At 38.6% G+C, this 27,779-nt stretch overlaps 1 protein-coding gene across 4 annotated transcripts in view; it reads left to right on the top strand.

The window, feature by feature from the left end:
* scml2 (Scm polycomb group protein like 2) overlaps positions 1–26,610 on the top strand; it is a 56,243-nt gene extending 29,633 nt beyond the window's left edge. For 2 of the 4 annotated variants that reach the window (XM_042334249.1, XM_042334252.1), the window contains 8 exons: positions 10,800–11,050; positions 12,586–12,721; positions 14,108–14,311; positions 16,014–16,196; positions 17,366–17,491; positions 22,429–22,707; positions 24,021–24,184; positions 25,146–26,610. In XM_042334249.1, coding sequence (XP_042190183.1) covers positions 10,800–11,050; positions 12,586–12,721; positions 14,108–14,311; positions 16,014–16,196; positions 17,366–17,491; positions 22,429–22,707; positions 24,021–24,184; positions 25,146–25,271 — 1,469 coding nt within the window. In that variant the 3' untranslated portion in view covers positions 25,272–26,610. The remainder of the gene's footprint in view (positions 1–10,799; positions 11,051–12,585; positions 12,722–14,107; positions 14,312–16,013; positions 16,197–17,365; positions 17,492–22,428; positions 22,708–24,020; positions 24,185–25,145) is intronic. The other 2 variants (XM_042334250.1, XM_042334251.1) reach the window with 2 other exon arrangements.
* Positions 26,611–27,779: the final 1,169 nt, after the last annotated feature.

A 27,779-nucleotide genomic window follows, 5' to 3' on the forward strand; every position in this document is an offset into this window, starting at 1 on the left:
TAAATGAGACTTCTGCCTCTTTAAAATTGTAAGTTCAATTACCAATCAACTGGTAATGATTACCAATGACTCATTTGTCGGTATCAAGTCTTCATTCCTGGCGTTCCAGTACAGATCAGCTTGGAGCTCAGTCAGCTTGAAGGTTTACAAAACACTTATGTAGTGGCACAGCCTGAAATGTGTCATTGTAAGAGATGAGACCGCAGCACCTCTCTTTCATGGTCACTGTACAATTTTAGCAATTGGGGTTACTGCTCAATTACCACCTAATCTTGTTTCGTGCTTTAGCAAGACATGCCCTTCATGGGAGTCGGCTTCCACACAAACATAGGAAATTGGTCATAATATTTTGAAATCAGTTTACTATCATGGAATAGTGTTATCCCTACAATAAAGCTCTATGATCTTGGCAGAACACTCTTTTCCTGTGGTCCACGGTAGCAGCTATTTTTGTACTCACTCCTAGTCTTGTGAGGTCTCTCCAGTTCAAGCTCCTCAGGCAACATTCCCCTCACAATGATCCCCACTCTCAATCAAGCTTTGTTGTAGACCTTTGAGAGAAATGTTCTTCAAGAAGTTGCAGTATACCTGCCCTCATGCCCCCACCACCCAGCAACTCACATTCACAATCAATGCTTGGGTATACATTTCCTGAACTATTGGTCTAAGATGGCTATTCATTTCCAGAACCATTGATCCAAGGGCAGTGGACTGCACAGCACTCAAGATGGCGCATCAAACATTTAGAATTACTAGTAGTCACGATAGCACGGTAACATTTTGAGCGCCCAGTCAGACAGTCCAGCTGTAGACAAACAATACAATTGGACTCCAGTATATCAATAAATGGAGTGGATCCCATTCCTAACCGCTTTTGTCGCAATGCAGTCCAGATGATATAGTGATTACCTCCCCAATCCTGACCCCCAGCTCGGGTCCGAAACACTAATTGTCCAGCGCCTTGGGACGTCCTCCCGTTGTGAAAGGTGCTACACAAATGTAATTTTGTTGTTGTAGAGCTTCTAATATTGATAAATACAGGGTGAGTTTGCCAAGAAATGTTAGAATGGATCTACTTTTCAATGAATAAATAACTGATTTTCAGCTGTAACCTCATTGAGCCAGCTGTTCAATGTATTTTACTCAAATCTAACAATCCTGAAATATGCTTTTTCCCCTTGAAATGTGGCATGGAATTAGTCCAATAATTTTTTTAAAGAAAAGTTGATTAAATATATGCTTGTTTCTAGACTCTGTTTGAAAATATTTATCAGAAAAACATGAACAAAATTGAGATGTTTTTGACTTGGATTAATAGATTTATTTTTGCTCAGTGCTGATTGAGCCTTGACTGTTGAATTCTCTGTGTTAAGTGTAACTGAGGATAGTTTGAATGACTCTTTACAATGCTACTTCTTTGGAAAGTTATTTCAATCAAGATATCATTGCTTTTGAAAATCTTCTGAAGATGATGTGTAGAGTCATTTCTGTATTCTGCTTGCTGTGTTACCTATAAGTACTTTAAATCGGTTGTGTCAGTAAAAGTGAGATGGCATATTTTCAGCTGGTCCAGTAAGACATAGGCTCTTTGTCTTGTTACAGGGGAAGTCTGGTGGTGACATTGGAGACAGGGTGCAAAATGCCTGCATTGAATGTTAAAAACTTAGTGGCAAAATGGAAGCTTCTTACTGAGGGACTGAATTATTGACCAGTCCCCATTTCTCAAAGCTTCAGTGTGTGTTGGGGATTTCATTAGCTCATTTGGGGTGGAAAACAAAGCTCCTGTCAGCATATTTAAATACCAATTTTTGCTCTAATTAGAGTTGTGCTTTTTTATGTTTCAGGTTGTCGGTTGTTAAATTGTAATTAAATGGATTTAGGTAACTTTTTATTCATATTAACAGTTCGTCTTCTGTGTAAAAAATATTTTTAAAAAATAAATCACTTCAGCCTGAAATATGTTTTTCACGATGGTGGCTGAAGAAGATGAACAAATAATTCAGCTTCTAAACTCAATGGGTAGAATACTAACACTCAGATATGGTAATTAAAGCTTTTTCATACGCCTGTTTAGCAAACTGCTATTCTTGAGCAATGTAGGGATTTCTTTTTGAATTCTTTGGCAAAGTGATATTTATTATTTGAATGTTTTAAAAATTTTTGACCTGTGGGTCATTCGATCAGTCAACGAAATAGAATGTGAAGACGATCAATGAGTTTGTCCTAAATATAAAGCCACCCAGAATTTAACTGTTGTCGTGCTTGTACAAATTTTGAATTTAGTCAATTGGTCTGTACATCAGTCCAGTGTCTGTGCTATATAAAGTAAACTGAATACTCTTTATGTTTGCTGGACAATTGAGTTCATTTATTTCAGAAAAACAGTCAAAATAAAGTGAACTTTGTTCAGCACCATATGAATACCATGTTAGGTGCATATTTTATTTGGAAGAAGAATTATTTGTGTAATACACCCTAATATTCAATAGTTTTAATAACTAACTGCGTGTATTTTTTNATGCCAAAATCATTTAACACAACTCCATTCAGATTATGTGTTAAAATCTTAATGCACTAGAATTTAGTTCAGACTGCTTTGGTTTGGCTGTGATGCATATGTTTCAGAATGGTCACTTTTGTCTACAAATGCAAATGGGTAACCAATTTCGTTTCTGCCTTTTATGGATTCTGTGACCCACTTTAACCTTTTAGCCTTCTTCAAAAGTGGGGGTGGAGACAGTAGGAGCAGGTGACTGATGAGTACTGTCAGTACAGCCTGCAGACAACATACATATTACTTTAAAAAACAACTCTTCTTTCCTCCAACACCCCCCCCCCACCCCCCCCGTCTCTTCCCGCCCCCCCCAAACTAATGCAAATACCCTAAGCATGCTGTTTGCTGATAGTGCTTCAGTCAGCATGAGCTTTGTTGATGCGTTAGTAGGGCCAAAAAAGGGAGAAGTGTAGTCATCAGAAGGAAATCTAGAAGTGGCATTCAGGCATTTTAATTGGTGGAAGCAAAAGTCTTGTTAAGGAATAAATCTAAACCATATCAAGGTAAGCACCGGTAAAGCTTAAAAATCTTTTCTAGCCTTCTATGATTAAATAGGATTGACTAAATAGGCTTTTGTTATTTGTCTAAGGCAGCTATTGTGTGATGAGAGTACAAGTCCTTCAATTCAAATTGAAGGTTCTAGAGTGCTTCCTTTTTCTTTCGCTATGTCAAGAATTGAGAACAAGTGTTGAAGATTCAAACTTGAAGTAGTGTCTTCTGTTTCTGTCCCATCAACAATTTATTTCTGAATGCTGCAGTGTTCACGAAGGAGTATAATGTGTGCAGTGTCATACTTACACGAAGCACCTTTAACTTCTCTGTGTCAATTTTGTAAGAGCTCCTAATGTGTAGTTTGTTTACTCAGTGAAGAGAATTAAATGTTCCCTTCGTACAGCTTTCTGTAAATTGTGAGCAAAACCTACAGAAAAGTGGGTGTTAAAAAGCAGTGGTGGGGTTAATGGTTTGAAGCAGATGTCATTCTTTGTTTTGAAACATCATTCTTTGTTTCTTCTTCTTCTGATGCTCCCTAAAACTGATGTTTTCAACATGAATTTAAAAGCAATGATTTTGTTATGACAATGTTGCCTTACAAAAATCCTAACTGATGTTGTGTGGGCTGGGGGGAGAGAAGGGTAGTGAGAGAATCTACTTCACTTTACTGGTATCAAAACATTGTTCCTTAATTTACCATTTGGTAATATGCGTTTCTTATTGTTTTCCCATTCTATTGGATATATTCTCATTAAAAAGGTGACTAGGTAATTGGTATACAATGTTTAGTTATTTTTTGTTTGGAGAGACTATTATTTTTACTGGTCCTGTGAGGTTTCATATATGAAATTCAATATGATGTTCCCGGCTTGTGAATCAACACTTAATGGTGAGCAGCTGTCCCAGGATTTGATTTTAATTGGATTTTTCGCATTCATACATTTAAGAAGACAAACCAAACCAGTTGCAGAGGCAAGGCAGGATGTGTTTTGCTGCTACAAATTCCAAAGGGAACCAAATGTAAAGCTTCATTCTAACTCGCTGCCAGCTGCTTGTCTCTCCTATACTGCCGAAAGGTACACAGAAAATGAGACTATTTGCAGTGTTGCTGCAATGCTTAAAACTCCTTTTTTATTATTTAGTCATTTATAATTTGGTTTCCTCTCTTTGCCCTCCTTTCTCGTTCATTCTCCAATTTCCAGGTAATCCAGATCTGTATACTTGGAAGGCATATTTCGCATTCATTGAATGTTTGCACTAAGGGTTGGGGGTGGTTGTAGTTTGCTAACTGCCTTATGCTGTGGCTGGACTTTTCAACCATTCTCGATGTTTTGAATCACTTTTGGTTTCTTGTTTTATTATTTTTGTTCAAAAATAAGAATTTTCCCTTTCAGTCAATTCTCCGCACCCCCCGAAGGATTTTTGGCTGAGTTTCCTTTCCCATCTTCCTCTAGTACTTTGCTGAAGTGAGTATTATTTATTACTGAGCCTTGAAGGGTGTCAGCAGAGTTTTCGACAGGCTTTGGAAGGGGGGAGGGCGAACGCAGCAGCCAATTGTCGTCTGCTTGTTGCCACCCTGACTCAGATCAACTGACTCACGACAGCCCGAGGTCAAGCCTGGAGCCCGATAGCTCAGGTCAAAGTGGAATTTAAGAAAACAATGATGCGTTGTTAGAATGAGGAGAGAAGCTTAATAAAAAGAAGATGGGATAGTTGCAGAAACAAGGCAGGATATTAGCTGTTCCTGCAAATACAGCAATAGCCTGCTGATATCTGTTACTATTGGAATAATTGAAACTATCCACAAAAGATAATTATTTAAAAGATTAAATTCCTCTCATTCACATTTGGAAACATGGGTGGGCTGATGACATTATAATTTGTTCATTTCTTGTTGATTTGGTTTCCGTTTGTAAATTAAGTATTGTTCATGTCAGGAATTTAAATGGAACAAAAAGGAAATTGATCTTGCCGCTCTTAACAACAACAAAATTACATTTGTAAACCAAATGTAATTGCCACTCTTAAGGTTCCTTTACACAAAATCACTGCATGCCATTTGGATAATTCTGGTGAAAGTATTTATTACATTATGGAAATAGTTGGCTGAACTTCAGAGTGATAGCAAGAGGGGCAACTGTCTCCACAAACCCATTAAAAGCTATGTATCAAGTAATAACTGGTTTACTAGTTGTCGGCAATTGGATTTTTAAGTTGGAAAAATGCAATTTTCACCTGTGCATGTGTTGCAAAGAAAACAGCAACTTGATTACATAGTATTCTTCACATAGAATAATGTTTTGGGACATTTCATAAAGACTGAGTCAGACAATAACCAAGGTTGGAGAGGGGAGGTGACCATAGGTACAGTTAGAGGTAGGTTTTATCAGACACACTACACACCTCTTCAGAATATACATGAACATATAAACTGCATGATTATGTTAAAAGCTTTATCAGCTCCCCTTGATAGTCTAGGCTCTAAACCCTGAACAACTTGTGTTTATACCTTCTGCATAGCATCAGTGATTTGTAGCACTAGGTCATAAATTGCATGGCTTTATTTAAATGTTGTGATGTTAGCTGGTCATGGCCTGAATAACAGTTGGGACACTACAATTCTCCTCAGTGAGCCAGGATCTTGATATTGATCACTGTAGAACCATGAAGCTATTGTATGTCAGTCTTGGAAGACATCTCTATTTTGACAGAAGATGCCATCTTATAGAGGAATATAACATATAAATGGGATCGAAAAATTCACTCCGACCAATACTTTACAATGAACAAGAAGACATGGGTTTAGAATTACAAAGGGCAATTTCAGGACAGATATCAGAACTCTTTACCCAGAAGGTAATTAATGACAGATTGCAGGGAAGCGCGGCTGGGGCCGGAATACTGGACACATTTAAAAAAATGGGTTGGTTGCTAAGATGGAAGACAGTGGTGTGGGTATTCTGGAGGAATGAGATCACATAGGCTGAATGACCTTCTTCATCCAAACTAATCTTGTGATCTTGTGTTTATAATAATACTACTAATAATACTTTCATTTGATATAGCGCCTTATCACATTTTCAAGATGTCTCAAAACGCTTCATAGGGTTCACTGTATAGTGACAGTGTATTTGGTGGCCGAAACGCAGCAACCAATTGCACACAACAACAAAATTACATTAATAGAGCTCCTTTCACGTTGGGAGGACGTCCCAAGGTGCTAGACAGTCAGGGCTCAGGATCCAAGCATGAGAGAAGGGTGGGGTAGGGATGAGGGAAGACAGAGAGGTGGGAGGGCGACCGAAGGCACGATCGAAGAGGAGGGTCTTGAGACTGGCCTTGAAGGAAGCAAGGGAGGAAGCGAGGTGAAGGGACTGGTCAGCAATGGGACAGCAGTGACCCACAAACAGTCATGTTTATGGATGTTTGTTGAGGACAGGATTGAGTTTAACTGTGAAACATGTCATAGCCTGCCAATACTCACTATCAAGGCACGCACATCAATTGTTGGGCTAGGTATTGTAATATGTCTTGTGCCTGTGGAACTGGAGCCATGCAAGAGCCAGCGTTCAGTAGGGAAGGGGTGAGAATATTGCCAGATTACTCTACTGTTCTTGATTACTTTAAGGCCTTATTGGTTAAGATGCACAGTAAAAATAAAATTACTGGAAGTACTGGTGAACATTTACAAAGATTTAAAAAGACTACAGCACAGAAACATGCTACTCGGCCCAACCATTCCGTGCCGGTATTTATTCTTCACACAAGTCTTCACTAATTCCTTACTGCCTCCCTCCCCAAACTTCTATTTCCCTCTCCTTCAAGGGAAGGTTTATGTTCGTCTTGAATGCATCTACAGGATAAATAAATCTATGTCAAAGATCTAAGAAGGAAGTTGTTTACAAATCATTTACGTCACAAATGCAGTGGAATTGTATCTAACCAATTCAAAGCAAAGAACAAACGTGACGAAAAATAATTCTGTACTACCAAATGGATGCAATAGTAAACTGGTCAGTAAAATTTGAGAATCCTGGATGAGTTCCTGCAGAAGATTTTGAATTCAATTGATGCACGATTGTCATCTGTGCCTAGGATAAGGGCTTAATTCACTGAAAAATCTGGATTCTTTACCCTTAGGGTGTTTTGTTAAATTCCTTTTCATTGAAGAGTGTGTAATAGGAGCTTATTTATAGGCAGGTTGTAGAAATTATCAAAATATTGTTCTCATTTATAGGATATCCTGCGTTGTCTAGATATTTATTGTAGCAAATCATGTTTATCACACTTCTATGCATCTCTATAGTTTAAAGAATAATAAATCTGGAATTATAATCTTGTAACAATGTAAAGTGATTCAGGTGATGAGTTATGCCACAAGAGGGAACTAAATGCTTCATAAAGGTCATTTGTACTTGATATTAGGTTGCAGCTTTTAACTTTCCTCATGGTGTTACAATAATTATTTTGAAGAAATACATAGAATATAAAGTTGACATTACTTGCCATTACTTGTTTCCAGTATCAGAAATATACCAGTCTGATTGCAGTGCCAGATTCTATTTAAAGAGGAGTTGAATCATTTTGACACGTTATTTTGCAGTAGGTTACGGTGAAGCTTTGCAAGAATGAAAAAGCCTTCAGCCACTATGCCCCGAGGCTCTGGAACTCCCTTCCTCACTTACTTTACCTCGCTCCCTCTCATCCTATTTTCAGGTCTCGACTGAAGACCTTTCTTTTCGACCGTTGGTCACCTTCCTCACCCTCCCACTGGCTTGGCCCCGGGATCCGTCACTGTGAAGCGCTCTGAGATGCCGTCCGGCGTGGAGGGAGCTATATAAATCCACGTTGTTGTTGTTGGTTATATGCTGCATCATCTAATCCCTCCAAAACCAAAAACAATATTAAATTGGTCATTTTCAATCTACGACGATTTGTGGGACATTGCTGTGCGCAATTGGCTGCCGCGTTCGCCCACAGATATACAGTCACTTCACTTTACAGTGTGTTCTGTGAAGCGCTTTGGGACGTCCTCCCGACGTGAAAAGCGCTATATCAAAATGCAAGGATTATTATCTTTGCATTAAGCACTTATAACAAAATAAGTCTTCCACTTTTATGTGCATGATCATAACAAAAGAAACATCCCCTGGTAACAGGATTGGACATAACCCTTGTGTGTCTTTATTTTTTGTTTTCTGTGTGGGTCCTCCATGTATTTTATAGATTTCTTCCACTTTGCATTTCCTCGGTTTGATATCTTAACGCACACTAATGCTTCCTTTCTGGATTAGACCGCTACACCACTCTGTTTGTTACTCTCATTGTTCCAAAAACAAAAGTAAAAGGTTTTTTTTTTAAAAAAGGATAGAAAGAGAGGACCTAAATAACCAATAACAGCCTACAACGAATAATTCATCCTTCTGCAGAATAATCCATGTGCTTATTTTACAATTCTTTCAGCTTCATTTGACATAATCTAAAATGTTGATTTTGAATTTCCCAAAAGGATCCTGCTTAAATCAGAGTTCCAAGTCACACCGTAGCAGTACAAGTGTGGAAACTGCAGCATATTCTTAAAGGAAGTTATTTCCTAACATGCTTCAGCAAGAGTAAAAAATCTGGCATTGAACCCAGATGTTTCATTACTACGCTGCTGGGGAAAAACTCGATCCCAGTCAGATGATATAATCTCCTTCATAGGATTTCCAGCATAATTCTCCACTCTTTGTTCCAGCTTTCCCTGCATGATCCCAATTTCTGAGAGGTCACTGCCTCAGTTTTGGTCCCCCCCTCTCTGTGCTTTTTTCTTTTCCCAAGAGGTTGCCATATGAAATAACGCTGACTGGTAGCATACTAATCAAACGGTCAGTGTCCATCTCCAGTCTTATTATGTATGCGTGGGCTGCTGATGGATTCTCAAAAAGGCCTCATTGTTATCCGTATATGTTGGATTTGGCAGCAGTGTCCAAATTTGGTTATAAATATGTACTTAACACCTTCAGACATCTGGTTGTAAACTTGAGTTTATTTTAAATGTTGGTAACTTAAGATATATTGCTCCTTCTAGTCCTGTCTAGTTTTTTTTGTAAATGTTGTGGTATTCAAACTGAAGAATATTAAGTCTTGGATTTTTTTGTTATACAGCAGCACTCAATGGTTCCCACTGTTTTACAGGCAGATTTCAGGGTTATACGCTTCAAGTCGCATCACTCTCGTAATATTCTTGAAGGAAAACGCCTGATGCCAATACCTAAATTTTAAACAAATTTCCCAAGCCTCATACATAATGGCCAGTACAACAAAATCTTGCATCTAATACAGTACCTCAATCAAGTTTGTCATCTCCTTGAAATGCTTTCTCTTGGCACTTTTAATGTGAGTCCTTTTGCTTAGGATTAGCTCACAAGACCCCTGCTGATTGTTGCTTTGAGTGGAGCTGCAGCGAGGGATGAATAGGGCTGATCAATTAATTGTTTATGCTGTACTAGCGATAGTAAGAAGTGCACTGATTATGTAGAGGCTCACTGAGTAGTGCTCTTTTTACAGCCACACCCTTTACTTTCTGTAATTCTGTTTAAGTCTCAGCTTCAGTTTCGTGCAAAAGAAAATATTTGCAATACTTTTCAGAGCCCACAGAGAACAAAACCTATAAATTAAGTTAGTAGAGCCACAGAGAAATGACTGACTTCACTCTTGTGCTGCTTTCCAAACAACCACTAACTTGGACTCAGTTCCTTGTGAAGCGCCTGTTTAAAACAGACATCTGTAAAGTGCGATATTATCATTAACACAAATTCACCACTCGAAAGTTGTTGCTGGCAGTTGAGTTGAATGAGTAAATAAGATGTGCTCATCTGCAGTGTACAAGGCTTTATTTACTTGTGGCCAGGATGGTGGGTTCCTGTCACCACTCAGTTTGTAGTTAAAATCAGGCATATGAGTATCCTGTTTCCTGGGAAAAAATAATCCGATCCTAAAACGAGTTAAGAAGAATCAGGTACACGAGTTTCATAAAACATTGTTTTGATCTTAAAAATGTTCTCACTGCTTTCTTATGAATTATGAAATAAATGAATTGCATTTTGTATTACTGAACCACACAGACCAGGAAAATGTCATGTTTATCTGTGCTGGATTATCTAATCTCAATCAGGAGAGAAATTCACAAACTGATTTGATTCTCTGAGGGCTTCAAAGGTCTGATTGCTGAGCCAACCGGGACATTAAAGATCCAGTGGAAAAAAAGGAATGACTGCAGTTTGCGTCACCAGTGTTATTGTATCTAGCAGCTAGAAATTGATGGGATGTTTTTTGGTTGTACCCACATGTTTATCATTTAACTTCAGTGGAGGGTAGCAAATGGAATTAGATTAATATGGGCTGTATGAGATGCAGTTGACTAATAAAACCAGCAATTTGCCCAACTTCATATTCTGAACTTAATAATAAAAAAGAACTCGCTGCCCAAAGTGGTGGTTGAATCAGGTGATATAGATGCATTTAAGAGGAAGCTAGACTTTGATACACGGGAGAGGAAATAGAGAGATAAAGTAGGAAGAAAGGAATGGTTAGAGACTCATGTCAAGTATAAACACTAGTACAGACTGGTTGGGCTGAGTGACTTGTTTCCATGCTGTAGATTCTTTATAGATCATTGTAAATGAACATACATCAGACACATATGATCTGTTGATCCATGGTATTGAGTATTTTAAAATTTGTTCTTTTACTTTTTCTGATTACTTTTCAGTTTCAATTCCAAAGACTATTCCTGCTACTCCAACAACACCTTCCCGACTGACAAAGCGAACAATGCAGACATCACAGAAATCTGCAGATCCAGTGCCATCACAAAAAGGTCGGAAGGCTGTGAAAAGCAAACCTCCTGGACAACCTACTTCACAAAAGAGTACATCATTGCAGATTTCTTCACCTCCTAAGTCCATTTCCACCACTGACACATCCAGATCAGGAAAAAGGGGTGCGAAACCTGGAAGTAAGGTGAGTATCAACATCTGCAGTTGACATGAATTTGTTTTCAGATTTTACATTGTTCTGAATTGAAATTGCCTTAGTATTTTGTGTAAAACTTAGCCAGTAAGTTTGTTTGTAAATCGTAATTTTAAAAAAAATGCTCATAAGAGATGTAGAACACGTGTACTGATGGAATGCAGTCCTCACTTCCTTTCCTCTAAAGGTACCAGTACAATCTTTAACTGCTTCTCTTGTACATTAGTTCAAACCCATAATAATCTCCTCTTGCTTGCAAACATTCAGAATTTATTCCTTGCACTTGCAATTCTTTTTTTCTTTCTCCTGCCAGTGGTGCAAAGAAGTATTTTCGGTCGTTTGTAGATGGGTTTTAAAAGAATTTTAATTGGTTTTGCCCTCTAAATACATTTTTTTGGTTTGCTAACTAAGAATCACTGCAAGTTATGCACAATTTAAGAGATGACTCACTGGTATCTACAAACGACCACTGCATAGGTGGCATTACAATACTGTGTAAAGAATATGTGCCAGATTTTAGTATCTTCCCTGAATCCCTGATGATTGCTCTTCAACTCCAGTTCTAGAAGTTGGTCTTGAAATTCATAACCCAAAATTTCAATGGGACTGAGATGGAAATAACGCCTAGACATTGAAATCCCCGCCACACACGCCCCACCATTAGCGGTCGGGCCTTCAGCAACTCTGCCCCCACCCTCTGGAACTCCATCCCGCAGTCCCTCCGCCTCACCTTCTCCCTTGCCTCCTTCAAGACCCATCTCAAGACGCTCCTCATTGACCATGCCTTCGATCACCCTCCTTCCTCCTCTGCCCTCCACCCTCCCTGATCCCGACCCGAGTCCAGTGGCTTGGGACGTCCTCCTGACGTGAAAGGCACTATACAAATGTAATTTTTTTTGTTTTTTTAGTTTCATAGGAATGGGACTGTAGAAACTAGCTGAAACTTTCTTACCTTTGCAACAGATTTTTCAGGGTGCCTCCAGCAGGGAGTAACTGTTGGGAACATGAACCATTTCCTATTTTCACAACTTGTTCCCAAACAACTCTCTACAGCAGTATCATTTTCATGAATATGTACATGAATTATATTATAATTGAACATTTTTTTCTTAATGCATTATTCCTTGGCCAAGAGAGCATGCAGATGATTCTCTTGCCAGTGGTGGTTGCTGGAGGGTGTGCAAGGGTGAAAAGGATTGATTATTTAGATCAAGATTTACTTTCTTTCAAAGAAAAAAAAACAACTTGCACTCCATATTCTATCATCCTGTGCATTTATTTTGCTGAGCAAATTGTCCACAGATTCCTAATTGCAGTAATCAAAATAGGGCAAATGGTATTTATGAGCCTGCATTTCTTTTATAAATGGCTGGAGATTTTCAATTTTCACAGTATCTTCAAAAAAAAACTGCAAGCTTTATGTTGAGATGTTTAGTCTTACTGAAGTAGCAGGAAAAACACATGAATCACGTCGTCACTACTTTACAAATTTCAATGGCTTATTTTTTTTNGTGTGTGCACTGCAGAGGAAGTCTCGAACAGTGCCTAGTCCACGCCCTCCTTCTCCCACCACAACTACCCCTGAACCCGACGATAGCAACGCCCAGACTCTTCAGGATGCAGCTAGCATTCCCAACACAACCCCATCAGTAATGTCCACAGGTAAAAAAAGAACACTGCACATCCCTGATATGTGAATAAGCAAACACTAAACAAGGAAGATTTCTGTGAATTGACTAATGGAATGTTTCATGGTTGTGGACTGTTCAGTATATATTCTCGTGCTCAACTTTCTCCCTTGAAAAAGTTAAACGGCTTTGGACATTGCTGTCCAAATCTTGCTGTTGTAGTTTGGAGCCAGAGCACATTATGCCAACAAAATGTCAGTACCTATTAAGAGAAAAATAGATGTCTGGTGATTATAAATTGTCCTCAGCAAGTGTATCTTTTTGCCGTTTTTAATTATCAGGAATAGTAATTTTATCCAAGCTCAGTGAATTTAATAAAACTCCAAGGTGCATTCTAAACATGGAAAGGTAACCTGATTTCTCTGCTTAAAGTCTTATAAAACAGCACATTGAATAAATTGCTCAGATTTAAGCTCAAGAAGGAAGGAAGAAATGGATGAAATTTTATTTTCACTTGGATAGATTTACAGTACACTTGTTTTAATTGCCTTGACTTTTGTTTGGTTCTTAATTAAAACAACATATGGGCTAGCTGGGTTTAAGCTTCAAATTACTTCTCCTTCCCCCAATCCCCATACGTTTCACATGTGTTTCAGTTTAATTCAATTGGCAAATTGGGTTATCAGAGCAATGACTGTCTTAATATGAACTAATCATTTTAAAATAATTCAATAGAACTGTTCCTCCAATGTTATTGTTGCCCCAATTGGTGCATTCTTCGTAGGTGGTGTCCTCTAATCTTTCATTTGTTTTTACTGAAAATTACCTTCATGGATGATATAAAAGCTAATTTTGCTTCCTTGCTCTTTGTCTTTTGATAACCTTTAAATTGTATCAAAATGATTGATTTATTTGTGCTTTAGTGATAGTGATGGTGCCTGGTGATTCTGATAAATAAAATGTTCAAATCAAATTTATGAAAGTTGTAGAATAATGCAGCCATGGCATTAATTTACAAGTTACCATAACTGGAACAGTAGAATAACCAGTCCAAGAGATTTAGTCGCAGTATTCTACTTAAAAGTGTACAGCTTAGGGGTCTGTGACTAGTGGCTTAGACACTATCCTTTCACCTCAGTACTGTTGACATATAATGAACCTCAGATGAATGTTTCCTCTTTCTGTGGATCAATCCAGTTCGCCCATAAAATACTCACAGTCAAAACTACAGTATGTACTGTGAAGCATTTTGAGATGTCTTGCCGATGTGATAAGGCACAATATCAAAATGCATGGATTTATTATTGCGATGAAATGATAACCTAGTTTTTCTTGCGTGCAGGCGAAGTGGGTCACTGTTGAGGAATCACTGTTGAGGATTCAGATTTATGCTTAATAATATCTGTTTGTGTGTTTGCAGTTTGTGTGTACGTCAATAAGCATGGAAATTGTGGACCACACTTGAATAAAAAGAAAGTTCAGCAGCTTCCAGATCACTTTGGCCCTGGTCCTGTGCCTGCAGTGCTTCAACATGCAGTGCAAGCCTGTGTGGATTGTGCCTTCCAGACTAAAACCGTCTTCTCTTTTCTGAAATCTGGACATCATGGAGGGGAGATGATAACAGGTAAGTCAAAAACGGCCAAAAGTTGTATATATTTAAGAATATTTGTACAGAATTTACCTGTGTTGCTTATATCTCTTACGATGCAAGAAAACTGCAGTCTCGTTTTTATTTACAATAAGTCAAGTGGGTAACCATCCTCCTCACCTCCCATCAATGTCTCTTCCGGCTATGACCTTCCTGGCCTGTCTCTTAGCCACTACGCCTCTGAAACTCCCTACCTCAGTCCCTCTGCTTATCCCCCTCTTTATTGCTAAATCCCACTTTGACTTAACTCTTCAACTGTGCCTATGGTTACCTCCCCTTCTCCCTTCTGAACATTTCACCCTCCCCCTGTAGGTTGCTTTGAGACACTATCCTGTGTGAAGGGAGCTATATAAAATGTAAAATCGAACCTCAAATATACACTTCAGAATATCAAAGTTTAAAATGAATAGTTTTATAAATGTTCTTTTATAGCTGTAATTCTGCTCCTAGTGGTAGTCTAATCAGCTTGCAAGCTTCCCATTAGACTTCATTTACACCTGGTGCAACTGGTTTACTGACCAACTCATATCATAAACAAGTGTTGTTCAGGTTTGAGTAGTACAGCATTCCTTTCACGCATTGATTGAGTCACAAGTGCACGAATCAAATCTAGGTTTTATGTTTAGATTCGAGTTGTATGGTTCATTGCATTCTAAAGTGTTTTGTTGCTGTCTGAGCTGTTGAGTCCCTAAGAGGCAATTTGTGGAGTCCTGTAGCTCAGTGGTCAGAGCACTCGCTTTGCAAGCGAGAGACCTGAGTTCAATTCCAGACAGGGCGAAACCTTGGGCAAGTTTCCTTACTCCACACAGAGCCTAATAATAATCCCTCCAAAACCAATAATAAATTGGTCATTTTCAATCTACGACTGTTTGTGGGACATTGCTGTGCGCAATTGGCTGCCGCGTTCGCCCACAAATATACAGTCAATTCACTTTACAGTGTGTTCTGTGAAGCGCTTTGGGACGTCCTCCCGACGTGAAAAGCGCTATATCAAATGCAAGGATTACTATTATTAATTCAGAATCTAAGCAAAACTATTTTACGTGTTCTGCCCTAACTAAAAACTTATAACTTTAAACTACTTAGCTTGCTTGAAATCTATTGTTTCTTTGTGTCCCTTCCTCAACTGATTCACTCAGAATAGTAAAGTACTATTTTTAGTCATATTCCTTCCTCCAGGTTAATGGGTTAATTTGTTAAATCTAATTTTAAATCATCTAGTAAATTTAATAAGCTTGTATTGTCAACTGAGCTTAGTTCCAATTCAGAGCCACCATCTTCAGCCACTTCCTAAGGTTGGAGTGATGAAATTTTGCAATTTTAATTACGCAGTTTCCAGTACTGCCATCAAAGCGTTGCACTTAAAAGTGTTGAACAACAGGGGTTTCCTGAGAACTGAAGTTTTTTTTTCCCAACTTCAAATGGCATAAAGTTGAATGCTGCAGTTATAACTTTTCAGTATGTTCTTTTTAAACCTGCAAAAACCACTAAGTAGTTTGAGAGCAAAATATTTAAAGTGAAAGAATAAAGAATAGAAATGCAAGTTAAATTATTGCAAGGTGCTGCATAAATGTAAATCTATTGTATTTAAAGTTCACATTCCATTATTAGCATCTATTAAAAAAAATCATGTTTCCTTCACTTACCATGTTTGTTTTTCTGTTACTTTTCTTTGTAGCCTCATTTGATGGAGAGAAGCACACCGTTAATCTTCCATCTGTAAATAGTGTCTCATTTGTATTGAGATTTCTAGAGAAACTCTGTCACAGTCTGCAATGTGAGAATCTCTTTAGCAGCCAGCCTTTCAGCCCCTATGTAGGAAATGCACACAGCCCAACAGAATTTGAGAGAATTAAATCAGGTAAAGTGTGCTCTATTTACTTTTAAGAACCTTCCAGACTTATTAAGATACCTGAGCAAGCAGGATCTTTTGTTAAATTCTACAGAATGGAAAAATATTTGTTTTCCAGAAGGAAATAGTGGCAGCATCAAAAATGAATTGAAATTGGGATCAAAATAAGTTGTGCATTTTCAAAGAATGAACTGTTTTCTTTGCCAACTAAGATATTTTAAATTGTTTTGGTGCCAGTGCTCAATAGAGGAGTGGGAAGAATTCATTCCCCCAGTAACTAGTCTTCTAATGGGTATTATGATTTTAGCTGGATAAGAAGCAAGAAGCTTGCCCAAGCCAACCTGTGCCTAATATCTTCAGGTTTAGGTAATACAAGGTGTGTCCCTCCATGAAGAAAGAGCATATACTCCATAACACATGATATTTTCCACCCATCTGTACAATTTGAAATATTTTGATTTGGATTCTCTTTAGCACATTGATGGATTTCCGAGTGTATCAGGCATGTGGCTAACCCAGAGCAAGATTATTGTACGTACATCTTGACATTGGAGATAATACATAAAAGGGCAAATAACTTGATGACTTAAATTAGGCACTTGTTATGAGGAAAGGCTATGGAAGCTTGGAATGTTGACCTCTCTGGAGATGAGAAGGCTCAAGGGAAATCTTATTGAAGTATTCAAGATTCAAAATGGACATGCAACTGGAGTCAGCAGTTTTGAGTTGCTCTTAGCTTTCCTAGGGCCCCTGAAGATGAGGCTTATGGCACTTCCTTGCATCTATTCAAGATCCTAAAGGGCAGAGATGTATTGAAGCCTAATAATAAGAATATAGGACAAGAGAACGTGAAATGGAGCTCAGAAAAGGGAAAACGAAACAGACAGTTCAGATTTAATCACTTTACATTTGAATAGACTACTCAGACAGGAAGGTGGGTTCAGCAAAGTGAAGAGGAAATTGGATATTTGTTTGGAAATAAATAAATTGAGTATGAAAGAAAGGATGGCATCAGATTTTTTTTAGTTTGGGGCCCAGATACATGGAACATTAATTATTTTCTGGTCCTGTATATTCCTGTATTCTTCTGGCATGCATAACACCAAATGGGAGAATCTAATAGAGGACAAGGTGGCTGTAATGCAATTGTGTTTAAACACTCTAAACTTTTCTATTAGCCAAAGAAGAAGCAACGGATCCAGCCACATTAAACAGGGGATCAAAACGATTTTCTCAGGACTCTCCACCATACACCGCTCCCCTCTCACCAAAACTTCCAAGAACAGAGCCTCATCCTTTAGAAGGTACTGTACAGCCTGCTAAAGTTGACACACCATTTATGACCCTTTAATCATTGAACATAAGTTGCATAAAGCTTAAATGGAAACTTTAGTGTCATGGTAAGTACAAAAAAAAGTATACTTCTAGATAACAACAACAACAAGATTGCATTTATAGAGCGCCTTTCACGTCGGGAGTCATAATAAGTCATAATTTCCTCTTGTCTCTTTCCTGTCCCCCTCCTTTTCTGCTGAATATAACTGAAGTCTTGATTTCATTCATTTTAGCGAAGCAAATGCAATGGAATGACTTGGCACAAAGGACATTTCTTTCAAAATGTCTGTTCTATTTTACTGATGTAACAATACTAATATGCACTTGCTTGTTTTCCTGAATATTTTGGTGTCTTACACATGTTAAACAGGGACTGGTGGAAGGGTAGGTTTGAAGTCAGTCGAAAACCATTGCAGCACAATTAGCACCAACAAAAGCAACTTGCATTTATATAGTGCCCCTCATGCAGGGAAGTGTACTAGAGCGCTTGACAGTGGCGGAGCACAACTCAGAGCCGGGGAAAGGGAGAGGTGACCATAGGCACAGTCAAGTGATGCACCAGTGATGTACAGTAGCTATTATAAGGGAAAGGCCATATGCCATTCCAAAGTCGTCTTTTTCTCTAAAATGAATGAGTGGAAGACTGCACAGCAACATCTGCAACAGAAAAGAAAATCTAATTATCTAGAATTTATGTGGTGAAATGTTCAATTTCATCCTGTTACAATGTATAAACTGCTTCTATGGTGACTGATGTCAAGATTGCTCATTAATAATTGATGAGCATGTTAAATTTGAGATGATGGGATAGAATATACATGGAAATTATTCTGCTTTGTTGTATTTGATCAGCCCTCAACTTGTATTTGTTCAATTCAATATTTACAGGTCTAGGAGAAAATCTAATTTTCAGGTGGTCTCTGTTTACCATGAATTGAGTCGTGGCTTAACATTCCAATCAAGAATATGAGTGTCCATTACTATAAATATTGGAACCGCATTACACCTAGGTGTTTCTCAAATTGCACATGATTTCTTCGGTTGCATATAATATTGTATGCTTGTGCATAGTAAAAACTGCTCCCCAACCCCACCAAGCCTGTATTGTTCTTTTTTTGGGCAATCTGTTCGCTCGAGTGTGCTGTCCCTGTATACAAAAAAAAGTTAAGTGACATTTCAACCATTTGCATATATGAATTCAAACTCCACATCAGGACTCGAGGTCAGTAATCTAGGCTGACATTCCATTGCTGCAATGTTGACCCTCCAATGTGTCTTTAGGATGAGATGTTAAACTGAGGTTTTGTCTGCCTCTTCTCAGGTGGATGTTCAAGATCCCACATCATTATTTAACAACAACAACAAGATTCCATTTATAGAGCGCCTTTCACGTCAGGAGGACGTCCCAAGGCGCTGTACAGTTGGGTCAGGACCCGAGCAAGGGGGAAATGGTCAGGGTGAGGGGAGGGAAGGGAGGGAGCGAGGAGGGGGAAGAGAGTCGAGAGGGGAGCTGAAGGCTCGGTCAAAGAGAAAGGTCTTGAGACCGGCCTTGAAAGAGGAAAGGGAGGAAGCAAGGCGAAGGCACTGGGGGATAGAGTTCCAGAGCCTCGGGGCTGAGAGGCTGAAGGCCCGGCCATCGATGGTAGGGCGGTTGGGGCGGGGGATGTGGAGCCAGAGGAACGGAGGGTACGGGCAGGTAGGTAGGGGGATAGTAGGTTGGAGAGGTAGGAGGGAGCAAGGCCGTGAATGGCCTTGTAGGTGAGGATGAGGATCTTGAAATCGATCCTCTGGGGATGGGGAGCCAGTGGAGGCGAGCGAGGGTGGGAGTGATGTGGTCCCGAAGCCTGGTGCGGGACAGTACACGAGGTGCAGAATTCTGAATGACCTGCAGCTTGTGGAGGGAGGTGCCGGGAAGGCCGGCGAGGAGAGAGTTCCCATAGTCCAGCCATGATGTGATAAAGGCGTGGACCAGAGTTTCAGCAGCGTAAGGGGTGAGGTAGTGCCGTAGTCTGGCGACATTCCGGAGGTGATGGAAGGCGGTGCCAGTTGTGGCGCGGATATGAGGGAGAAAGAGAAATATTTAAGAGCAGGAAGTTTCTCCTTGTGTCCTGGCTAACAGTCTTCTGGATTAATTCGTCATTCATCTTATTACTTTGTGCAAAATGGCCACTATATTGCCTACAAAGAGAGTACTATTTAAAACATATTCATTCCAGAATGATCAGCGCTAAAGACTGTTCAAAAAGATGAGTAAGAGTCAAACTGGAGAAGCATTGAGATTGGAAGCACCTCTTATATTTTAATCTCCATGCAGTAGAGCACATGATGTCTAGATATACTGGTGAAATAAGGGTGTTGGTGGCATAATAGAACTTCAGTCATTTGAGACAACAGTTTTTGGGCCCATGGGTGTAGAAAATCCCAGTACACATGAAACCATATTCAGTTCATGCATATCTACCCTGTTCTTTTCTCCATCAAGTGTATTTCCCTTTCATATATTTCTGAAGGGAAATGTCCCTTGGTTTCATCACTGAACCATGTGTTTAGATGGAGTCGTTTATTAAAATTGGAGATTACATATTCTTACTGGGATAAGATACTATGACTAGAAGTATAGCAAGCTATAGATGTAACACAGGGTTTCATTTTCAGACACCACGCAGTATTTTTAAAAGCACGTTTGTGCACATCCAGAAGGGGCAAACATCAAGTAGTCCCTTCATCAATGAATCGTACTGTTGAGAGTCGGCCCTAGTTCTTAATCAGGGCTTATGGTTTCAAATTTGCAGTTCAAAAAATTATTCATTAGCCCACAAGATGCATAAGATGTTTTTGCGCAGTGGGAGACATCCATTTATAATGTTGCCAAAATAATCTAGTGCCATTCAATGCAGATTTGAGGCAGCAGGTAAAGTACATGGTTAAGAGTATTGACCAGGAGCTACTCCCCTTGAAATATGCGGGAAATGTCCAGAAAATAAGATGCATTAAAGGTCTATCCTTTTTGGACCGTATGGAAGAGGTAAGCTGAATTGGCTCCAAAGTGACATGCCTGCAAAGGAGGATTGGAGTTGAGTCGACCGGCTAACATGACTTGTTAATGTGATTTGGCAGGGCAGACGAGACTGTAGGAGCAGGAATTCTTCATACTCAGCTCCCAATAACCTTACATAGTAGTAATAATAATAATAATTTGGTCACTCAACCTACAACAATTTGTGGATACTGCTGTGGGTAAATGGCTTCTGTGTTTCGCTCACAAAAAAATATATAGTCAATTCACTTTACAGTATATTCTGTGAAGCCCTTTGAGACATCTCAAAGACGTGATAAGGAGCTATATCAAATGCAAAGTTTATTATTACAAGACAAGGCCCTAATGGGTAGGTTGGTTTCAACTGGACAACCAGCAGGATGTTTGCCTGTGCTTAGCTGATTTAGTTCTAATAGACTCAAAGAAGCCATACATATGTAGAACTCTCAGTGGAGTAGAACCGAGTTATAACATGTTACTTTGGAGTTGATAGCCTGGTTGGCATATGGATCCTGACATTTACATACCCAAAAAAATCTAAGCTGCAGCAGAGGTGCTTAAATATGATCAACCTCTGGGACTTCACTCCAGCCACAAAGTTACGGCATTGGTGACTTGATGACTTGGATGCTGACTATCTTTTTGCTCAGGGGCCTGGCCGACACATGGAAATTTCTACATGCACACACGGTGAATTTCAGAACCGTTGACTGGCAGTCGTGCCGTGTTATAAAGTCTGTTGGGATTTTATTGACCCTAACAGGACTGCACTGTACATTGGGTTGAAGACTCTTAAGCATGTTGATGGTTTTCTAAGTGTGTTAGATACATGACTAACCAAATAAAACATTGTGGAAATTTTTCTTTCATGACCTTTCATTTTGTTTCTTGTTTCTGTTTTCCCCCCCCTTTACAATTTGAAAGAAACTATCTGAAGGAATGCACACAATTCACACAAACAGACTATACTTTTTAAGATCTAGAACTGGCTTTTTCGATTAACATGGGTCTATTTTAGCAGCATGTCTTTAACCAGATCTAACAACACGATCCTTGAACTTAATACTGTACACAATGAGTTTTGCAAACTGCATATTCAGTCTTTATCAGAAGCCTGGAGTATAAGGTTCTGAAGCAGTCTTTAGGCAATTGTACCAAAATGAGTTTAAACAGATAAAATAATTAAATAACATGTAGCTGGAAACTGATCTACAAAAGCAAAATATTCTGAACTAGGAATACTAACTGTTTCAAAATGAATGTGTAAAAGTATTCAACAAGCTTTGAAGATGTATGATATTCAGTTGGAATTTGGATGACAGGTAGAAAAAAATCTTACTGAGTTCAGCAACTCAGGAGTTCTTGCAAACAAAAGTTGGCAGTCACCTGCAGAATGAAGAATTATGCTATCCATAACCTGAAGTCCTTCCTCCATCTTAGGACACCCAAGTCTTGAACATCACTGTTTCCTGAACAGTGCATTATGTCCTGAATCTTTCATCAAAATGCGAGATCTCAAACTACTTTCTACACCAATATAAATATTGTTTTTAAGCCTGACGTGTAAACGCTTCATTAAAAATGAAATGTGCATCTTGAAGGTCAGGGTTCAAGTGTTTGTCATCAGAATCAGGGTTCAGACTCATTAACTCCAGAACAGTTGTTTGATTTTCCTTTGAACTCTGAAATAACCTGCATGAGATGAATTTATGTGACCACCTGGGTTACTCAGGTGTGCAACTCTGTACATTGCATGTTAGAAATTCTTAGTAACATTAATCGATAAGTGAGGAAATATGTTTTAATATGTATTAATTGAGCACTAGTTGTTTTTCAGAATCTGATTGATTCTATTTATTATACCTTCAGCAGAAACATTGCCCGCAGAAGAGAATGTTACACCAAAGGAACACAAATATTCAGAGTCCTTAGATTCTACACTGAATTCTGTTAAACCACCTAGTCCTTCCCAACGGAATTCTAGTGAATATCGTAACTCAGGAAATACTCCATTTAGTTTCAGAAGTTCTGTTCAACCATCGGGCCCTACCTCAAACTCTGCCCCTTCCCTACGAAGGCTGACTTCAAATTCAACAGGAAATAACAGTTATTACGATAACAGAAATCGCATGCAGAGACGAATAGAAGGTAAGTGACTAGATGGTGTAACGTGTCTTAACTACATACCATAAATTACCTTTTGATAGATGGACTCACTTGGTTTCTTCCATAAGGAGCACACATACAAAATTAAGGGGAACTTGGCTGGCAAGGAAGACTTTTTCTGTTTTTTAACTCATCACGATATCAAAGAACCAGGCAGGTCCAGATTCCTCAGATACTGCTTGGAATAGGGAGGAAGGTCTGAAGCCATTTGTAGTCATCAGGCATTGCTGAGAGGGGAAAAGATCAAGCTAATTCACTTGTTTTCCATAAGATCAAAACATCCCCTTTCTGCTTATCAAGTCACTTATACATTTCAGGCAGATGTAGAAAGGGACCGAATATGAGACTAGGGATAGGATCTAGGATGGGCCCTTGTGTGGAGGATTAACCCACCACACTGAATAGTCGTTTCTGAATTGTACATTCTATGAACCTATGAATAAAGTAACAGTGGATCTTGCAAAATGATCCTCAAATTCATGTGCGTCCATTTGATTTGGTGGTAGATAGGCAATGAAACAATATTTGGATTGCCTTTAAACAAGCTTTAGATGGGTCTTTTAAACATGACCACAGAAAACAATGTAAAATTAGAGCTAGATACATACCTAAAAAGGAGCAAACTATTTAGTGAAAGGGAAGGTTAATTGGAATGAAATGATTGCTCTCAAAAGAGCCAGCACAGAGACGAAGCCTTCTTCTGTGCTGCAAATTTCTATGGTTCTAAAAGAGCTGAGGATGGCAACCTTTTGAGGGGCAATAAAAAAGAGTCCAGGACAGATTGGGGTTAGGTTAGATGAATCGTGTGGCGAAAACATCAGCATGTACTTGATTGGTCCAGTGGCCTATTTCTGGGCTGCTGCATTTTATGGTGAAATAATGACTTGAAACCTGAGTATTTTACAGAGTTTGAGTAGAAAATTAAATATTCAAAATACTACAATCTTGATCTCCTTGGTTTTCATACAATATATGGAGAAAAATGTTAGACTAGTTGCTCAAAGGCGAGCCACAGCGTAGAATCTAAATGTAGAATTGTACAAATTTGAATGTTTTGGAAAAACACCAATTGGTTTAAACAAATTGAGGCAAATTCACTCAACTACAAATTATGCATACATTTCTATTTTCTGCAGTTAAAGATACTGGCAAGTGATTAACAACTCCTAATTTTTATTCTGTTCAGTTCAGGCTATCGACAATTTACAGATTAAAAATTGAAACAAAATAAAATGTTGGATCAATGAAATAAATGGCAAGATTCTGACTCGTGTGTTACACTTTCCTGTTGTTAGCTGCAAGTTCTACTACTGGGCCTGATCTTCACTCAGCAGAGAGGGAGTCCTCGAGATCTAATAGCAAGGACCCTTCTACTTGGTCTATTGAAGAGGTCATGAAATTTGTTAGAGAAGCAGATCCCCAGGCTTTGGCACCACATGCAGACCTGTTCAGAAAGCATGTAAGTATTGGAGAATGTTTTGCACATACTGTAACTTGGTATGCTACATGTTTATACAAAGTTTTAGTATTACAAGAAGGATATTTGAGTGAACAGATGTGTTTAACTCGGCAACAAACATTGTGACTTTTCTACCTGGATCTTCCTGTGCTACAGTGGAGGAAATCTAATACCATGTGATTTTTGACATAATCTGGACCAATAGAAAAGTGCAGACAGTCAGAATCCCAGAGACAGACACGCACACACACACACTCACAGATATGCACACACTCGGAGACAGACACATAGCGACACATTCTAAGAGAGAGAGAAAGCGACACACTTACAGACAGAGACACACTCAGAGACACAGAGAGGGACACATTCTTCTGATGAGACATTAAACCAAGTCCTGTAGCTTAGTGGTTAGAGCTCTTACCTCATAAGTGAGATGACCTGGGTTCCATTCCCAGGCAGGGCGAAACCTTGGGCAAGTTTGCTTACTCCACAAACCTCTGGGACACTACTGCGTGTAATTGGCTGCCGTGTTTCGCTCACAAAATATACAGTAAATTCACTTTACAGTATATTCTGTGAAGCCCTTTGAGACATCGCGAAGGCGTGATAAGGCGCTATATGAAATGCAAGGATTATTGTAACCGAGGTCCCACCTGAGTGTCCAGGTAGATGTTAATAATCCGAGGACATTGCTTGAAAAGAGAAGAGAGTTTCTCCCAATGTCTTGACCAACAAATCTCCAGATAAAATTCACTCCATAGCAATTGTGGGACATTGTTTTGTGCAAAATTAGCTACTGTGTCCATCCACAAAATACACAATCACTACACAATCACAATGTATCCTGTGAAGTGCTTTGGGACATTCTCCTGACATGAAAGGTGCTATGCCAATTGCAAGGATTATTATTATCATATACCATGTTCTTTGATCCTGAACATATATTTGTGTTATTTTGCAGGAAATTGACGGAAAAGCTTTACTTTTACTGAGAAGTGACATGATCATGAAATACATGGGGCTGAAGTTGGGTCCAGCTTTGAAGCTTTGTTATCACATTGAAAGACTGAAGCAAGGAAAATACTAACGGAAGATGAGAAGAATTCTTTCATCAGTCTGATGGAAAGTTTGGTTTTGAAAGCAGCTAAATTATTTCACTTGAAGGAGTGGCTGTTTCATGGTTTTAATATGCCTTTACACCAAGTGAGTGTACAGTTTCACCCTACAATGTAGAGTTCGAAATGGGCCGTTATTTCACTTGGTATCAAAGGTGTTTTAAGTAATTTTCAAAGTTGCGTCTACATTTCAAGCTACCAGGGTGCAGCAACGCTAAAAACTCTGCATTTGTGCTTTTTATGCACGATGTACTATATTTGTAATTCTTTTGACGTGATCAAGTCTGCTGTTAGACATGTAGGTTGCACGTCTTTCTGTTGATTTTTCTGATGGTAAAATGGAGTAGCGGAATAGATTCCCAATGCCGACTTCCATTAACACATAACTGCTTTTAGTTTCCTGGTACCAAAATGGCTAAATCCAAAGGATATCTGTATCAGGATTTTATAGTACAAAGATGTTTATGCAAAGCTTCTAGATTACTAGAAGGATTTTTGAGTGAACAGGTATTCTTAACTCAGCAGCAAACCTTGTGACTATTTTCTACCTGGCTCTTCTTATGCTCCAGTGGAGCAAACAATCTTGTACCATATGATTTTTGTCATATGATCAACCAGGCTAATACTGTCCCCCTTAAAAAGTGTCGGGCAGTAGTTTACACTGTTATGCAGTAATTACAAATTAAACCAGCACAATCTTTTGGCAGGTTATTCTGAAAATCTTTATTGTTTGTACATTTATAGTGTTCTTACCCTCAGTTTCATTTTTTTTAATGGGTTGACTTATTATGTGAGGTCAACCAGCCATGTTTTATACACTGTGAGACTTAACATACTGATAGTAAGCTTTTACTATCTGTGCCTGTGAAGAAAGGAAAACTAAATCAGGGACAAGAATGTAATATTTTCTAGCCAGTAACAGTTTGAATGTATTTCATAATGAATATGTTAATGGAAAAAGACTATTTTACGTAAGTATATGGTCTGTGAGAATATAGATTTTTATTTTGTTTCTTGCTACCTTTTTATACAAGGTAAATCCTTTTTAGTAAAATATTTTTTGCATAGGTAATAACTTCTGCTTATGGAGGAAAGGTGCTTTATGCATAATGGTTTTATAACATTTTGTAGTTCTATAAACTTGAGTGTAATTGTAATTTAAATACCATAATCTCACATCAGTGTTTATGAACAGTCCTGTTCTTAGTTTTGACTACACAGTCTCCATTGCAGCTCTGATATTATGAACCATGGTCAAAGCACTGTACATAAAACAGCATTTTAGCAAGAAATAAATTAGTTTGGTCTGTTTTCCAGTCTTTCATTCTTGAATTTTCTGACAACTGCAAATTTCTCTGGAACAGGAGCTTTTCAATATTCTCTCCTTTTCAGATCTCACCACACCATGATGTCTGTGAAGTCTGTAAGATAAGTCTGGCTAATATGGCTCCTATCATTTGCTTAATCTTTTCTACCTATTTGATGATGGTGGCACCTGCTTTCTGGTCTAGACTTCCCTTGATTATATTTGTTGAAAACACACTCTTTGGAAACTACTATTTGAGTGCAGCTCACTGTGTGTGTATATTTATAGATGTCTTGAGAGGGGGTAAATGTATCCATTGACTTTAGTAAAACACAATAAACAGCCTGAACATAAATACAAGTAACATGTAACTTGAATCAGAGTTTCCCAAGCCGTTTTGGATGTAAGGAGATCTCGGGGAGGTGAGTTCTTGTAAAATATTAACTGATCTGTTTAAAACTAAATGTTTTTTTCCACTTCAACACATTGGCTGTTCTTCAGACATCCAGATATTGATTGCTACACATCACCGAAAAAACTTCAGCTGTGGACACTGACCAAATAAACCTGTCAGCTTACAACTGGCGGCTTTAGAATTGCAACAATGCCTGCAAAGATCATCAACCACTTCATATAGTTCTTGAACAGGAAATGGATTTTAGTACAAAACCTGGTTCAAAAATGTGCCTTTTCAATCTACAATTTGAAATACAGCATTTTATTTTATTTACTGAGACATTCATAACTGTTGTGGGATATTTAGTTTTAGATGTGGAAAACTGAATAAAAATCTTATTACGTGGAAAAGGAGAATTAAGTGTGAAGGTTTATTTTATTTTCACTTTCCTCCTATCTTGGACCAGATGCCAACTGAACTAAGATTGCAACTCCATTCACTGCCACTCAGAATTATCTACTAGAATTTACACCACACAAGTCTGGTGGTATTCTCACTTGTAGAAGAGAACACAGATTTGGTTATCATTCCTTTGCAGTGATGAGGCTGATTTGGGGAACTCAATATGTGGAAGAATGCAGAAGAATCAATATTTAGAATATTGATGAACAGCCCATCATATCTGTGCTGGTTCACAACTTACACTTTATAATATAGTCTTCCATGTAGGAAAATGTCTCTTAAAAAGTACTGGGTGGGACCCTGAGCAGGGTTGTA

Source organism: Callorhinchus milii, unplaced genomic scaffold (assembly GCF_018977255.1).
Source record: "Callorhinchus milii isolate IMCB2004 unplaced genomic scaffold, IMCB_Cmil_1.0 Scaffold4, whole genome shotgun sequence".
Classification (NCBI taxonomy): Eukaryota; Metazoa; Chordata; class Chondrichthyes; order Chimaeriformes; family Callorhinchidae; genus Callorhinchus; species Callorhinchus milii.